General features: G+C 46.9%; 1 protein-coding gene and 1 pseudogene across 1 annotated transcript in view; one reads left to right on the forward strand and one right to left on the reverse strand.

The window, feature by feature from the left end:
• The first annotated feature begins 83 nt into the window (after window positions 1-83).
• Window positions 84-16,147, forward strand: part of wap (DDB1 and CUL4 associated factor wap) — a 32,555-nt gene continuing 16,491 nt past the window's right edge. Inside the window, exons 1-5 of the mRNA XM_084576295.1 lie at window positions 84-589; window positions 1,582-1,785; window positions 3,935-4,039; window positions 5,709-5,915; window positions 15,157-15,453. Of these exons, the coding sequence (XP_084432421.1) occupies window positions 1,621-1,785; window positions 3,935-4,039; window positions 5,709-5,915; window positions 15,157-15,453 (774 nt within the window). The 5' untranslated portion in view covers window positions 84-589; window positions 1,582-1,620. The remainder of the gene's footprint in view (window positions 590-1,581; window positions 1,786-3,934; window positions 4,040-5,708; window positions 5,916-15,156; window positions 15,454-16,147) is intronic.
• LOC146181220 (uncharacterized) lies at window positions 9,111-11,015 on the reverse strand (annotated as a pseudogene).

Genomic DNA, 16,147 nt, shown 5'->3' on the forward strand with positions numbered 1-16,147 from the left:
ATTTTCACGGGCAAAACGTTACGTCATGTCACATGTTGAGTAGCTTGCTAGTTTGCCCGCTTGGCTTGCGATCGGCGCTGCGGTCGCATTTCCGTTGTCGGTGTTGCTGTACGCGGGCAGCTGAGCGAAGCGCCGACGATCGCAGCAGGGCCATCGTTTTCTGCATACATGCTACCTACATGTGGTGCTGTGCACGCGTTGTGACAGCGTGGCGAAGTTAACGAGTGGTTCCGAAACGTAGCGGTGCATCTGTGTGCATCTTTGTGATCTGTGGGTGGTTTGTGTGAGCTCTCAAAATTCCTGTTCATCCATGGCGACTTGGCGTCGGTTGTCCGTGCCGCCGGGTTCAGCGGGTTTGTTGCCAGGCAGGGCCGTGGCAAGTCCCCTCGACGATGGGTCGAGGCGCCGGCCACCCATCGTCTGGTAAATCCCACAACTTCTCGGGCCGAACTGGAGCAGTGTATGCTACGTCGGCTATGACCTGCGGCCTCGTGTTTTAGCGAGCTATGTGCTAGAGCAACCGCTCGCTGCGTCGGAGTCCACTGGTGAAGAAAAGCGTGACTACGGAAGGAACTCATCGATACTTGAGGTTTGGCTGGCCTGCGGTTTTCTCACTTTTGTAGTTCTTAAGGGATAATCAAATTGCTGTGCTGTACGCCGGTTATCGGTAGCGGAGTGCGTGTACTTCTGAGGCAATCTACGGAGGCGCGCAGCTGGGAAACGGTTTTGTCTCAAAGAGCATGCAAGTGCTTTCAGTAGTCGTTCTTTTTTTCTTTATTTGTGATATGACGTCTATTTTCGTAGCCTAGTTAAATGCAGTGCATGGACGATGTAATCAGAATGATGTAATCGGAGCGTGCTCACTTTTCCTCTGACGAATTTTCATTTTAAATTTAATTTGTAGAGGTTCGTTTAGACCTTGGTGCATCTTGAGTAAGACTGAATTTGACTTGCTATTATTATTGCTATTACTGAAAGCAGAAGAGCACTGAACCAACTGAACAGTCTCATTGCTATGTTTGTTGAAGAAACCTCAGTTTGCCATTTTAATAGCAAGAACAAATTGGTATGCCCCAGAAACCGAAAAGAGACCTGAATGAAGCGCACATGATCAGCCGGCTAGATAAACATTTGTTAATACCAGTTATATATCTCAGATTAAAATGTGTGCTCGTATGTTGAAATACCTTCTGTTAATTTAAAAGATTACTAGCTGTCTAGTCAATTCCTGTGTATATAGTGATAAGTAGCCTGAAGTGTGTAACAATCACATAACTTAGCAGGGTAGGTGTGTAGGCCAGTTGGTGAGACATAAGGAAAATAAAACCGCAGCAGGCACAGGACGGAGTCTGGACCTGTGTTGTCTCCAGCCTCCGTCCTGTGTCTGCTGCGGTTTTATTTTCCTTATAACAATCACAGTTGAGTCTGACTGGGACAACTTTCATGCAATATTTAAAGTAATGGTGAAACCGCAACGTTGTGTTTGTGAAGGGAGATGGGCTTAGTTGAGCCAGTTTTAATGACTGGCTACCAATCTGTATCAAATGTGTTGAGAATGCACATGATATTTCTTTTCCTCAGGGGTAAGGCTGCATCTCGTTGATCGAAAGGGGGAACAAGATGGCCGTCCACGCAGTGGCGCCGTCTGGCGCCGGCGGGGCCAAGCGGAAGGAGATCTACAAGTATGAAGCCCCCTGGACTGTGTACAGCATGAACTGGAGCGTGAGGCCAGACCGACGCTTTCGTCTGGCTCTCGGAAGCTTTATCGAGGAGTACAACAACAAGGTGCACCACTTCACTCCAAATCCCTTCCATCTCACTTCTTTATTTCTTTTTTTTACTTTGCTGTGATAGCGCAATGATTACACCCTTCGACTGCTGATCCCAAGGATGCAGGTTCAATCCCAGCTGTTGCAACCGCTTTTAGGTGGTGGCGAAAAGCAAGCAGCCAGTGTACTGCATGATGCCAGTGCACGTAAAAAGACTAGGTGGCCGAAATTTCTGGAACTCTCCACTGCGGCGTTCCTCATAGCCAGAGTTGCTTGGGGTTGTTGAACCTTCTAAAACCAATTCTATTCTTTATTTGCGGCTTTTTCTTAAACTTCTCACTGCCTTTATTCAGAGGGGTCGGGTTGAAGGTGGAGCGTATGCAAAATAGTGCGACTTCAAGAACCAGCAGAAATTCAGGCCCAGTCATAATATGGCGCCAGTTGTTAACACAATTGTGCCGTTAAAAATAGTGGGTCCACTCATAATGATCGGAGAGGCCCTAGGAAATCGTTGGTCTACCATTGTGATGGCAGGTAAATGACGAGTGTACCATGAAATGCTGTTACTGCATTTGGCATCTTGCTTGTAGCGTCTGTGCTTTTGCGGGGCAGCTGTCGATGGCACGTTTCCAGGTTGAGCAGTATCAGTGGTAACGTAACCAGATCATGTGACCGAAGAAGAGGACGAAACTGCCCACGAATGGAAAAGGCAGTGTGCTCAGTTGAGGTGAAGAGAGACGAAAACACTGGCACTCCCGCACACCTGGTTCTCTCCCCGCATGCGTCTTTCTCTTGCTGATGCAGGTGAGCAGATTTGCACAAAACAGTAAATAAACTGAAACATCTGCTGTTTAGCATTAACATGCCTTTCGAGCCAGTGATGTGGAAGTAATGCGCTTTTAATGCCATCGAGGCTTGAGTTGTAGCACCAGCACCTCAGAGAGAGGAGAATTTAGGTAAATCAATATGAAAATGACTGCGTTGTAGTTACATATTACTAAATACAGTAAAACCACGCTGATACGTTTTTCACGGGACCGTAAAAAAGCGTAAGAGCCGGGAAGGACAAACTGAAAAATGACAGTGGTGGGCAAGTGAACGCATGTTTTTTGCCATGCTAACACTTAAAAAAGTCGTGCAGCGTTGTCTGCCACATTTTCTCGCGTCCCGTGAGCACAACTCATTTTTACAATACTTGCAGTGCCGTGTAGCTCTTGCGGTCGTCGCAAACATACCTTCTGAGAAGGTGTAATGCCGCTACAGCCGAAGTGAAGGTGGGTTAATCTGTAAAGCATAGCGGACAAATGTTGCAGAGCCCCTTTCAGGAAGCATAGCGGACAAATGTTGCAGAGCCCCTTTCAGGAAGGGCAGAAGTTTTGAATGGTTACTGATTTTCATTATGCTATAGTCTGATATAGCTCGCGAATCAAGCAGTTTAATGCTTCTTGGAAGCAGGTCTTCCAGCCAGTGGCATCTGCGTGTTGCCATGGTGTCTCAGCCTGATCCTTTGCACCTATTAGAACAGCATTATAGGTGGCTAGTGGGTGCAAGACAAGACAGCGACATCGTAACAGTAGATTGAGGCCATTATTTGGAAGGCTTGCTTTCAAAGGACACTTGCCACTTCATTCGCAAGTTGTATCAAACTGTTGACGTGCTTTATAGGCCAAAGCTGATTTCTCAGGCGTGCATGCTTACTCCGGTACCAGTTAAGGACAGATATCCTGGTTCTGTGGCAAAGTACGAAGGAGTTCAAATGGATGAAAGGAGAGGAGCACAAGTGCACACACTATGCTCCTTGTCACGGATATGTGGCGCCATCTCTGATCTGTGGTGGGAACTAGTGCTTGTGCTATTGTGCCATTCCTGCGTCTGAGCTGAGAGGTAAGCACTGCCAAGAATGGCACGGGACACATTCAGTACCACGAAAACTTGTCACGGAATGTCGCATTGTTCCTGCTGTAATAACCATCGGCAACTTTTTCTCACTCGTCGGCTTTTATGGCAGTGAGGTTCGGTTCTCCTTTGCGCTTTGTGCACTGTTGTAGTAGACAGTGAACGCGCCGTTGTCTTTGCTCTCGTAATAAGAGAGTGATTACTTATTACTGATGTGTTTCTCCTGTGCAGTAACACTGCCTTGCTTGTTCTCGCATTCTGCATTGCAGGTGCAGCTGGTGTCCCTGGACGAGGATACGTCGGAGTTCCTTGCAAAGAGCACGTTCGACCATCCCTACCCGACAACAAAGATCATGTGGATACCCGACACCAAGGTCGGTTGCATAACACTCTCCTTCGTTTTTAAAGGGACACCGAAAAGATATTTATGGTCATATTCTGATGCAGCTAATCTGTAGAGGTGGTCCTGTAAGTGTTCAAGTCAAATTTGAAAAACTCTGCATAGACCATATAATTAAAAAAAAAAAAAAATACTTAAAATGCTTCTTGGCAACTGGCTATAATTGATTAAGATAATGATTCTCCATGTATATCACTTCTGTTCATTGACATATATAGGGCCCTCTGAATGCATCTTCTTCTTGGGGTGCAATCGCAACCTGTATTTTTCATTTTAATTTTGCTTGCGCATCGCTGTGTGTCGAGTGGCTGTACCATGTGTTCTGAAAATTTTTTGTTGCAAGTGATCAGGCCTTGGAATTTCTTTTCAGAGCACCTGTAGTTGCCATTATGTCCCTCGACACACGCGTCGGCATGTGCCTAGTTTGGTGAGGGAGTGGAAGAACATCATTATTTATTTTGAGTGTGGCCGCACCATGCCATGTTTTTCACTGCTGTTCTCCTCTTTAACCACTGACACACTCACATGCGCTGAACTGCTTGAGCACGGCGGGAAAACAAGTCGTATGACAAATCACTTCCCTCACTCACTGTGCAATGTCTCTGAATGAAAACAGCAACAAGAGCACATCCATTGACACACAGTAGTCTAGTTTGTTGATCGCAGAGGCATACTTTGATGCACATGAATGCGAACCCAAGGGTGTGGGTTCAATTATGGCCCCTGCAGCCACATGCACCCCAGGTGGTCGGAAATAATCCGGAGCCGTGCATTTGGGGGGGCAGCTTCTCTTACAGCCTGGGTCACTTTGGGGCATTAGGTCTTATAAACTGTAAACAATCTTAGAAGAGGCTCAGCTCTTCCCTGTGCTTCCTAACCTGATGAAGATTACTATATCAGTTGAGCACCATATTGAATGTGTTTTCACTTCAGCATTCACTGAGAATGCTGCTGAGGTGGTTGCGAGCCTTCATTATCCTCTGCACCTTCTCTCTGCCATCATCTTTAACTTGAGACTGGAACTAACTGGTGGCATAAGCAGAGCATCACTCTGTGAGCTACTTAGATACACATACATTGGGGCATGATGTCACACGTTGTAGGGGGAATCTGATGCAGCACACCATACATACATGGCAGTGTACCCTCCCTTCATACTTCATATCATCGTAAAAATCGTCATCGAAACAAAAATCAGTGTGCAGAATTATGAGAAAGGCATTCACAAGATCTTTTTACAGCCGAAGGGTTTTGTTAACAGCTGCACAGCCACAGCTCGCCACTCGCGGCGCATACAGCACGAGAGGCGATCGGAGCTTTGCCGATGTGAGAGCTGCACGCTTCTGCAAATACCTTGCGACACCTACGCGCGACAGTGATTGTGACGTCGGCATCGTGCAGGCCACGTGCTACTTTGCACATGCACTTTGCTTTCAATTCATGCTTCCGATACCAGCCTGGCAGAACAAAATTTATTACCAAGAAGGCTTAAGTGCGGAGAGATGGGGTGAGAGGGGGGGGGTTGAAAGAGAAGCGGCTGACAAGAAAGGCGTCTTGGGAACTGAAACTCCATTTGATGTTGTCCTAGGGAGTTTCGGAGCCTGTTGTTGGTAATAATCTTGTGCTTCTCCTTGTGTGACCAGGGTGTGTTCCCTGACCTGCTGGCAACAAGTGGGGACTACCTGCGGGTGTGGCGAGCGGGTGAGGAGACCCGCCTCGAGTGCCTGCTGAACAACAACAAGAACTCAGACTTCTGTGCGCCCCTCACCTCCTTTGACTGGAACGAGGTGGACCCAAACCTGCTGGGGACCTCCAGCATTGACACCACCTGCACCATCTGGGGCCTTGAGGTGGGTGCAAGGTTGGATCTCGCCTTCGCAAGGCCGAACTCATTGTTCGAGCACCTGATGTTGCAAAGGCGGCTGCTGTCTTTGTGAAGCCCAAGGTCTAGTTTTAACAAAGTTATTTGTAGCTAACCTGGTGTTGTTCTGGATTGAAAGATGATGGACAAGGTAAATTTGAAATAACTCTTCACTGAGAGAAAATGCACATTGGATGTATGTTGGCTCGAGCTGCTTTAAATGCAAGAGGGAAATTTTCTGTGGTATAAAGAACTGGGCACACTAAAATATGAATCATATATTTGAGCGAATAACTGGTTCCAGTTGAATCTCATTATTTCTTACTACAGTCAAACCCGGATATTATATCGAACTCGAAGGGGATCGTGAAATTGTTCGATATATTGATAATTTGATATACAGAAATCAGCTTGTGATAAAACTTACAATGTGAAAAAACGATACCGTATTTGTCGCGTTATCAACCCACTCCCATAATGAACCCACCCTCCACTTTTGCTCCCTAGAATTTAAAAAAAGCACGCGTTACGGTCAGCTTGCTCACATTTAAGCGATTGAGCGATCTCAGCTACGAGCGGCAGCGACAGAGCGACTGCATCACTCTCGCCGCTCGGGCCACCGCGGCAGCTCAAAATGAGGTTTCTGTGTCGCCGCGGCAGAAATTGTGAGCGTTTTCGCTTGCATGTCGATGGCGCGCGCCATTCCGTTTCGGTCGTCTCATCCACAGATTATCTCTTGGCACCATGCCGGCGTCACGCCGTATTCATCTTTTGATAGCTCCTGCGGTGGCGGGGAGTGAACTTGGCAGAGTGCCCATGATGGCTGGTTCGATTTATCACGCCGCGTTTGGGGCGATTGGAGTCCACTGCCACGAAGTCATTGGAAAGCGTGACAGCTAAATTCTGTTTGAAGCGAAAAATGCTAAAAGCCAGTGTCATGATAGCAGCTGACCGCATGCTTTCGTTGATTCATACATGCAAGAATAAACGACTCCCTCAAAAAAACAAAAAAAAAAATGGCCGCTTCTTAACGTCCGCAGCCGCCATATCTTACGCTATGCCACGCGTACCGCACAACTATAAGAATGGACGACTCTCGCAGAAAAAGAGGGAGAGAGATCTGCGGCTTCTTAACGTCCGCAGGCGCCATAGTCATGTCAGCCACCGCGTGCAGAAGGTTTGCAGCACACACTGGAGAAAGCGTCCGACGTTCTGTCTGAAAACGAGCTGAGCTGGCTTGGCGCATGCCATGCGTAGCGCATGCTACTGCGAATGAAGGCCTGGAAAGAGGAAGGAGAGAGATAGCTCGGCAAAAGAATGGGCACACCCTTGCGCTTCGCTCTATCACGTTTTTCCCTCTCGTTCCCACTGGTTCTCTCTGGTTCATTCACGTTTATGGCTTGCAAACGTCACGTGCTGGCGCGCGGGAAGTGATAACAGGAGATGCTCATCCCTTTGGGGAATGGGCGCGGCGCCGCCCTAGACCAGCCGTCGCTGAACTGTCCCCTCTGATTCCTTTCGCGCGTGGCTTGAAAACGTCACGCAGCAAACGGCTGAGAGTGATGCGATCAACTTTGGGGAAGGCACACTTTTCAGTGCGTGGTGCGGAGTTTGATATATCGAATGACCAGTGAAATTGAGTTCGATATATGATGCGGCTTTCCTATACTTTTACATGGGATTTTCAAGGGGATATTCCAAGAGTTCGATATAACCAAAATTCGATATATCCGGGTTCGACCATATTCGTAAATACAGTCGACGGCCGAAAATTCGAACCTCTGATTTTTTGGACATTCTTTGTTTATTCGGACTTCTGCAGCACTGCAACAGGCTCCATACAACTAATGTATATCAGCGCTCGAAATTTTGCACGCATTGCGACTGAGTGTTAAATTTTTCTTACTTCATTCACATGCGCCGCAGCATTACTGCCAATAGCCGAGCCTCCACATAGCATGCATTGTGAAACTTTGTTAATCCAGGCTTAAAGGGGGTCGAAAATGGGGTTATATATAGCAAATTTTCAGCTACAAAAACGGGGTCCTTCACGCAGTGCGAAGTAGCTGCAAACATGGCCCCGTCGTGGTTTGAACATGCTTCACCGCATGGCAGATGATGACTATGTAGTGAAGCATCCTCAAAACGCGGCGGCTCAACTAAGTCGCCAGTTCGTTTATGTTTCTGGACTTTATCTAAGCCAGCGCATTCGCCCACGAGATGCTGACAGCAGTACAGCCTTCGAATGCTGGGTGCCGCCTGTTGTATGTGTAAACATTGCACGGCAAGGAATGTCAAGCATCTGATTGGGCTACTGACTCCTACCTCCACATAGTGGCAATCAGAAGTTTATGTAAAGGGATTTTTTTTTTTCAATAAAATTTGATTTTTCGGACTGCCTGAATTTTCGGACGTGTACTGTAAGGTATTACTGCACACTAAGAACCCCATTAGTCGAAATTTCTGGTGCCCTTCCTTCACTACGGCATCAACCATAGTCCAGGGTAATTCGAGACGTTCAACGTCTTAAACAAAAATGCATAAATGTCTCGTCATGATGCAACTGGCCCCCGTGAAGTGTGGACACAGTCGAGAGCCGTTAAGGGGGGACACTGGTCTTAAAGCCATTTTCTTTAATTTTTGAACTAAAGTGATGAAACTTGGCACACATGTGCAGTTCCTGGTGCTGATTCCAAAAATATAATTAGTTTTTCTCTGAACCAATTAGGCGTTGAGATAATTAAGAACAATGGTGCACTTGCTGTGAAAACAATAGGAAAAAAACCACTTCACAAAAACTTCTTATTAGCATATAGCTATATACTAGAATGAATAAGGAACACAATGTTGCAAGCAGATTTTTGATTGAATGATTATTTTTCATTTTATTGCACATTGAAGTTTAGTAGTCGTAACATGGAAACGCAGTGGTCACAAAAAGTGCCATTTTAAAAAATTTTAAAGCAATAATTAAGAAATCTGCTTGCAACATTGTGTGCTCCACATATTTGGCTTAATGCTGAAACAAAAATCATTTCTGTATCTGCAATGGGTGTTGAGATATCGCATTCACCAACTTGACAGGAGACCAAAATTCACATCTTGAGAAAATGAGAAAAACAAACTGAAGTCATTTTTAATCACTAAAAGTAAAAAATATGTACATGTCCACTACCAGACATTGTTAATATGTTCCAGGGGCATAGTCATTTTGAGCACTACCACCTTTGTGGCGCTTTTTCAGAGCACGCTGCAAATTTTCTGCCGATGCGCGCTTGCTTGTAGATGCAACGGACCGAAGCTTGTCCTTTTCTACCATACGCCGCACACTTCTCTGGCCAGGATTCAAACACAGCTCGTTCAAAATTCCTACCGAGGTCCTTTGGTACCCTATATTAAACTTCAAGACTGCTTCTGCAACTGCGGCCTCAACACTGAAGAGGGATGCGTGCCTTTCTTTTGGTGCCAGTGCCCATATGAGAGAGTGTAGGCTCTCATTATTATTTTGGGTTTTTCCCCTTGCACATCGCTCAAGGAGCTTCTTGTCAGAGAGGCGCTCATAAATTGGTCGCAATGCCTTGCATACATGGCTAGGAAGGCTGTAGCGGTGCCTTGGGGCTGGCTCTCCTTTGGCACTCGCAGCATTTTGCCGGCACCAGGAACTTGAACCTGTTGGGCAAAGGCTGTGATCCGACTCCTGATCATTTGATGTCACATGATAATAGGTAGCCATCACCGCTTTTGCCATTTCTTCTATGTTGCCACTGTGGGACTTGAGTGCCCAGCCATAGTAAGAACTTAGCTTGTTGACTAGATCACCAGTTAGTCTGCCTTTACCACCAAGTGGTTCCGAGCCTAACCCTTTTTGTTTTGACAGCAGATTGCGGAGAGCTGTCCCCATCCGCTATTGAACATGGTTAATGCAATCTTCTTTGGTGACCTCAACGTAGCCATACACTTGGTCATCTTTCAGGGCGAGGAAGGACCGGCTGTCGCCGTCTGACAGCACCGTTGTATATCTGAGGTTGTGCTTCTGGAGCGATCTTCTAAATAGGATTAGGGCCGCTTCTACTTTCATCTCACCAGCCTTTTTATCAGTATTTTTCTGGCAGACGTGGCTTGCTCTCCATTCTTGGTACGTGGGGTCGTCCACTTTCGGTCCCCGCTCACAACCTGGGCAAAAATTGCTCAGGACAACGTAGTCTAGGACAAGCCCCGTAAAAAGCTCGATGACAGTGCTGACTCCGATGTGGGAAGAATGCCCACGAGTCATCCAAGTCCCATCGTAGGACACGGCTATGTTGCCAGGATTGTCAACGTTCAGTTCATCGTACAGCTTCCGGACTGACTCCGCGCATTCAACGGTCACTTTCTCGGCTGCACGCGTCGCGGCAGGCGTCAGCTTTTCTTTTACGTAGCTCTGCCACGTTTTCGTGTGCAGTCCACGATGGGAAATATTCATCGCGGCAAAGATGTCGTTGAATGCAGTCCGCCGGTTGCCGGTACTTTGCATCGCGCGCGCAGCCAGAATGTTCACAGCGAAAGGATTTACACTTTGCTTTCCGTCCACATGCGGCGAACTCCACGCCGATGCCTTGTCGCCGCAGTTGACACATGTCAAGAAAAGCTTGACAGCGAGGCCGTATTTGCGATCACCTCGGCCGATTTTAACACTCCCTCCACACGTTTTACACTTTGCACCGTCAAGAAGGCTGTTGATCGACTCGATGCAAATCACGGCGAAGCTCGTCTCATCAAGCGGGCAGATCGCGGCATCGCTGGCAGCAAAGTCTGTCTTACGTTTCGTTGCTGGCGTTGAATCCAACTCCCGCAGTTTGGCGTCGGCTTTTCTCTTTTCACTTGCCAGATTGGAAGGCGTCAGAAGCGTTGTATCGTGACGAACGCGGCTGACGACGTCTGAAGTGTGCTCGCTTGACGGGCCCGCTAGGCCTAGCTGATCCGTAGGTTCGTCGACACGGTCACTGGACGCAGGAATCTGCTCGTTTTCGGCGTCTCGCAACACCAAAGCACCTTTCCCAGCATTGCCAATCGACGACTTTTTCCTTTTTTTGCCGTATTTATGACGCATCGCAAACTTTCTCGTTGGCGTAGACATCGCTGCGAGATCTCCGAGGCGTTCGAGGCTGACAGCACTAGACAAGATGGCGTCTAAGGGCACGGCTCCGACTGCCCTGACGCGCGCAGCAGACGACGCGAGACGCGAACGGCCAATCACAGGGTCCCTTTTTGTCGCATGCACCGAAGCAACGAATAGGAACGTGTGCTGTGGCTTTTTTTCTTTTCTTTGTTTGTATCGAACCAATGAGCGAAACGACGCGCAGGAGCGCGAAATTTGAAGGCGAAAAGCCACTCTTTTGAAAGAGACCAAGATTGGCGTGAGCGCGGCCGTGGGACGGAAGCTATACTTTTTTGAAAATGCGCTATTTTAGTAAAAACATCAGCTTGAAATGAGCCAGCCGACTTGTTATAAATTGATATTACGCCTCAAATATTGACACTAGAGGTGAGAAACTTGGTGGAATCAGAGAATAATAGTTGTAGATTCTAATACTTCAGTTTTCTAAAAATTGATTTTTGGGCGATTTTTCCGCCTTCAAGACCCGTGTCCCCCCTTAAAGGGGGACATGGCTCTGAAAGCCAGTTTTATTAATTTTTGACCAAACTGAATAAAACTCGGTATTATGATTCAATTTCTTGCATTGATTTCAAATATGTAAGTATTTTTCTAATTGGTCGATTAGTTCAAAAGATAAATAAAATTAATTGTTCATAATTTGCAGAAACAATGAAAAAATACCAAACTACAAAAAATTCAGATGGATACTTTGCTAGGTACTAGAAAGCTTCATTAATACAATGTTAGGAGCCCTTTTTGATATAAGATCTTAGCCAAAGTTCAGTTTTCCAAATGTAGGTGCCCTACTGTCTGATGTAAGCAAAGCTGAAAATCTTTTGAAACATAAATTACAAAATCTGTTCCTAGCATTGTGCGCTTTGCACTTTTAGCTACATGCCACAACAAAAATTATGACTGCACCTCCATGAAAAGGCAGAGATATCACTTCGGCAAAGGAGCAAGAAGTCAAGAATGGGCATTTTGAGAAAACGAGAAAAAAATTTTTTATTTATAGCCAGATTTGGACCAGATTTGCACCATTTGTGCTGTTTCTTGTGCTCATTCCAAAACTGCAAACTGTTTTTACCTAATGCAGGCAGTTTTATATATACATAACAAGGAAAACTGGTCTTTTGTTTGGAGTAAGCGTGGTCGGTAAATATGCGATCTTCAGGAGAAGATTTCGATTTTTAAATGGTCTAGAATCATAGCAGACTGCACTAATGCATAAATGAGCCTTCTAGGATGATTTGGACGAAAGTTAGAAGCCGAGTTATCGCTGCTGCAAAATGGTGACTGTGGCCAAAATTCAATTTTGAGAAATCTGCGAAAATTTGTTTTTGGCACATTTTTGAATTATCAGAAGAAGAAATGGACATGAGCAGGACATGTAGTGCGAAGAGAGGATAACCGATGGTCGCTGAGGGTAACAAACTGGATTCCGAGAGAAGGAAAGCATAGTAGGGGGCTGCAGAAAGTTAGGTGGGTGGATGAGGTTAAGTTCGCAAGGGTCGCGTGGATGCAGCTAGCACAGAACCGGGTTAAGTGGAGAAATATGGGAGAGGCCTTCGCCCTGCAGTGGGTATAATCAGGCTGATGATGATGATGATGAATTATCAAGGCTAACATCAAGTAAAAAAAACTGGTTTTTGGTGTGAGATCACAGTTTCCCGCCAACAGAAATGCCCTCTGTAACTCAGAAGTAAATTTATTTCAACAAGGTTTGCGATTCCGCATGCCGCACATGACGCCGTTTTGTGGTCGCCGCGCCACTAACTTTTCGAAGCGCTCGATCTGTTGCGCCCAAGAAAACTGCTTAGGTATCACTTTTTCATCGGCATCATCATGTCACGATGCTCGTATGCGGTGTAGGAATTGCCTTGAGCAAATCTTCGCTCTCCTATCTGTGGTGTTGAGCACCACCGCTTCGTCACTGATTGCGGATAACACGATACCGCGGTGCAGCATCACTGGCGCGCCTCTTATGTCAACCTTTCTTTGCTTTTTAGGCTAGTATGACTATCGAGCCTAAAGTTTCCGTGTTTTATGCCGTGGTCGTGTCGACGGAGCATCGCTAAACGAGCTAGGCCTAACTTCGCGACCTTTTCAAAATGGCGCCAGGCCGTAAGCATTTGATGCCGGCAGCCAACCAAAAGTGGCCATTTCGGTCACATGCCTTTGGAGCCCAATAGCAGTGCGTGTTTCGCGCAATTTTGTACCTTTGTTTACCGCTTCGGGTGTTCGCTCATGGGCGTCAATCGTGACATGGGAATAGCCTGAATCACAATCTTTTGAACGAGACTAAATTGACGCCGGTGGAGCGCGTTATTTCTCTACTTCAAAAACGTATGGAAGGCGGCGCTGCTCTACACACACACACACACACACACTAGGAGCACGCATGGCGCGCATCGCTACAGCCATCATCTATTCATCTGCAACTCCGCTGCTGTGCCGACGATCCAGCTCATGCTTGGGCCTCCTAACACTACCGCTGCGCTTCACCCTATGGATCAAGGTGTTAACCAATATGTGAAAAAAGTATTGTAGGCAAGTGCTGGAGCGTACGCTTCTTTGCATGAATCAGAAACAGGCGTGGTCATCACGCTTCTGAGTGCCATTCATATTCTGGCTCACGTGTTGGCACACACGCTGCCGGGCACTGTGGGTTTGTGCAGTCTGCCACAAGCTTGGAGCCTGCAGCACCAGCAGCTGCTCTCCATCGAAGTGAATCTTGCCGACTACACATCCATAGATGACGGTGTTGTTGTTGCTGGCCAGTTACCGTATTTACATGATTGTAAGTCGACCCACCCCCCCAAAGGATAATATACTGTGGTGGATACTCTCGACAATGAAAATTTATTGCCTTGCTATACAACTCGTCTCCACTTACAAATCGTGCATTTCTGCTATATACGCGGCAAGCTGGGCCTCCAAGCTCTGGATAGCATACCATCTGTATCCCTTGGAGGCCTCAGCTTTGCATCAAAGTTCAACATTTTGTCTCGCTGCCCCGCTACCACCGCCACTCCCGCATAACCCATTTAGAAGCTTCAAACTTGCGGCCTATAGCGCAGTTGTTTCTCCGGCATAAATAATAGCCGCCTCTTTGAACGCTGCACGGAACAAGCGCCGAGTGCTTCTTGGACTGGAGAGCTTGTGACGAAGCATGTAGCTGGTCGTAAAGTTAAAATTGCGAACGCGAAATGAGCCCGAACTAAATGAATGATTTGTGTCGGCTCTTCCATCAACCATCGGCACTCCCTGGATGTGCCGCCGTGTCGTGTGACCTGACGAGACTGACGTGCACAAAGTGAGTGTCGCCGCGATTCGAACAGCAACTCTTCCATAAACTATCGACACTCCCGCAGCTGCAGCTTGTGCTGCCCAGTAAAAGTAAAAAAATTATTCCTGAGAAGCACACACTGTAGCTGAATGTTGCACTTAAAGCCGTAGAGCAAACAAATTCGCCGTAGACTCCCTATATGGTTATTTTCTTGCTCTTGTTATCAGTTCCATGCTTTTGTTTCGGTTGTAAATCAATCCCCCAACTTCGGATTTTTGAATTTAAAAGGGGGATGGACCTACAATTGTATAAACACGTAAGTGATGATGAGAGAATCAGTGATGCCCTCTGTGTGGCAGATGAGGCGTCTCGCGAAGAGGGCTCGCTCAACAATGATGAGCCCCCGGTGCATCGTACCGCTACAGAAGTCGCGGATGGTCTCGCAATTTTAGAGGACTTCTGTTATGATGCACCTGGCAACACGCTCGCCCTAAAAGGGTTGCCTCATGTTCACAAACTAGTCCTCACTGCCCAGCTTTCCGCGAAAAAGCAAAGGAGCATTTTGACTTCTTCACGAAGTAGAGGTATGCAATAGAAAAAAATTCACATGAGATTTTTGTTGCTCATTCGATAATTCGACATTCGGATAATTTGGACATTTTTTTTTAATTCCCGTGAGGCTTTACTGTATGTTCTCTCTGTTACCTGAAGAGGTTCGGACATTGTTAGCTAAAAACATTTTCTTGTTCTCATCCTGATCTTGCTTTTCTGCGATTCACCGTTGTGTGGCGCTCTCGTATCCAGACCGGCCAGGTGGTGGGGCGTGCCATGGCGGGCGGCGGTGCTGTGTCTGGTCACGTCAAGACGCAACTCATCGCGCACGACAAGGAAGTGTATGACATAGCGTTCTCGCGAGCGGGTGGCGGCCGGGACATGTTTGCCAGCGTCGGGGCGGACGGCTCGGTGCGCATGTTCGACCTGCGCCACCTGGAGCACTCGACCATCATCTACGAGGACCCCCAGCACCAGCCCCTGCTTCGCCTCGCCTGGAACAAGCAAGACCCCAACTACCTCGCCACCTTTGCCATGGACGCCTGTGAGGTGGGTGGCTGCTAGTCTTTCTCTCTGTCTCTCTCTCTCTCTTTATGACGATTTGATTTTGGGTGGCTCATTGATGGCTTCAGGCCAGCAGAAGCCTAGACGCTAGACGGAGAATAGCTTGTATTGATTGTGCTAGGTATCCATCATAAAGCTGATGTGTGCTGAGCAGCGGTGGGGATCAACCTCGACACCAGTTGCATTCCTGGCAGATACTCATCCCTCTAGACCACTGCGGAGAGGCCTCCTCTTTTTTTACTTCTTTCTTTGCCTTGGTGCTTTGTTGCTGTTCCTTTTCTCCCTTTTCATAAATTTCCTTTTTTCTGTCACCTTGCTCTCCCTCTCTCTTCTTTCCTGTCCCGTGGTTCATTTGTTCCTCCATCAGTTCTCTTCCCTCTAGTTTTTCTTTTTTACCTCCTGGCACCCCTTTTTAATTCCTATCCTTGCTTTCTTCTGCTCTCTTGCATCATTTGTTTTTGCATTCTTGTATCAATCCTTTGTCTGGCTTTCTTCCTTTGAAAAAAAGACAGAAGTGCAATTTCTTTACCTCATTCTTTGCTAACTCTAGATTGTGGTGGACCTTCTTGGCCATCTCAATGTCACCTGAATGTCACGGTATTTCCCTGCACTATGTTAGCCCATACTCTCTGTTGAACAATGCTAACTTTCCAAATTAAATTTATTTTGAAGTGTTCCT

This window comes from Amblyomma maculatum, chromosome 8 (genome assembly GCF_055883805.1).
Source record: "Amblyomma maculatum isolate TAMU_Amacu chromosome 8, ASM5588380v1, whole genome shotgun sequence".
NCBI lineage: Eukaryota > Metazoa > Arthropoda > Arachnida > Ixodida > Ixodidae > Amblyomma > Amblyomma maculatum.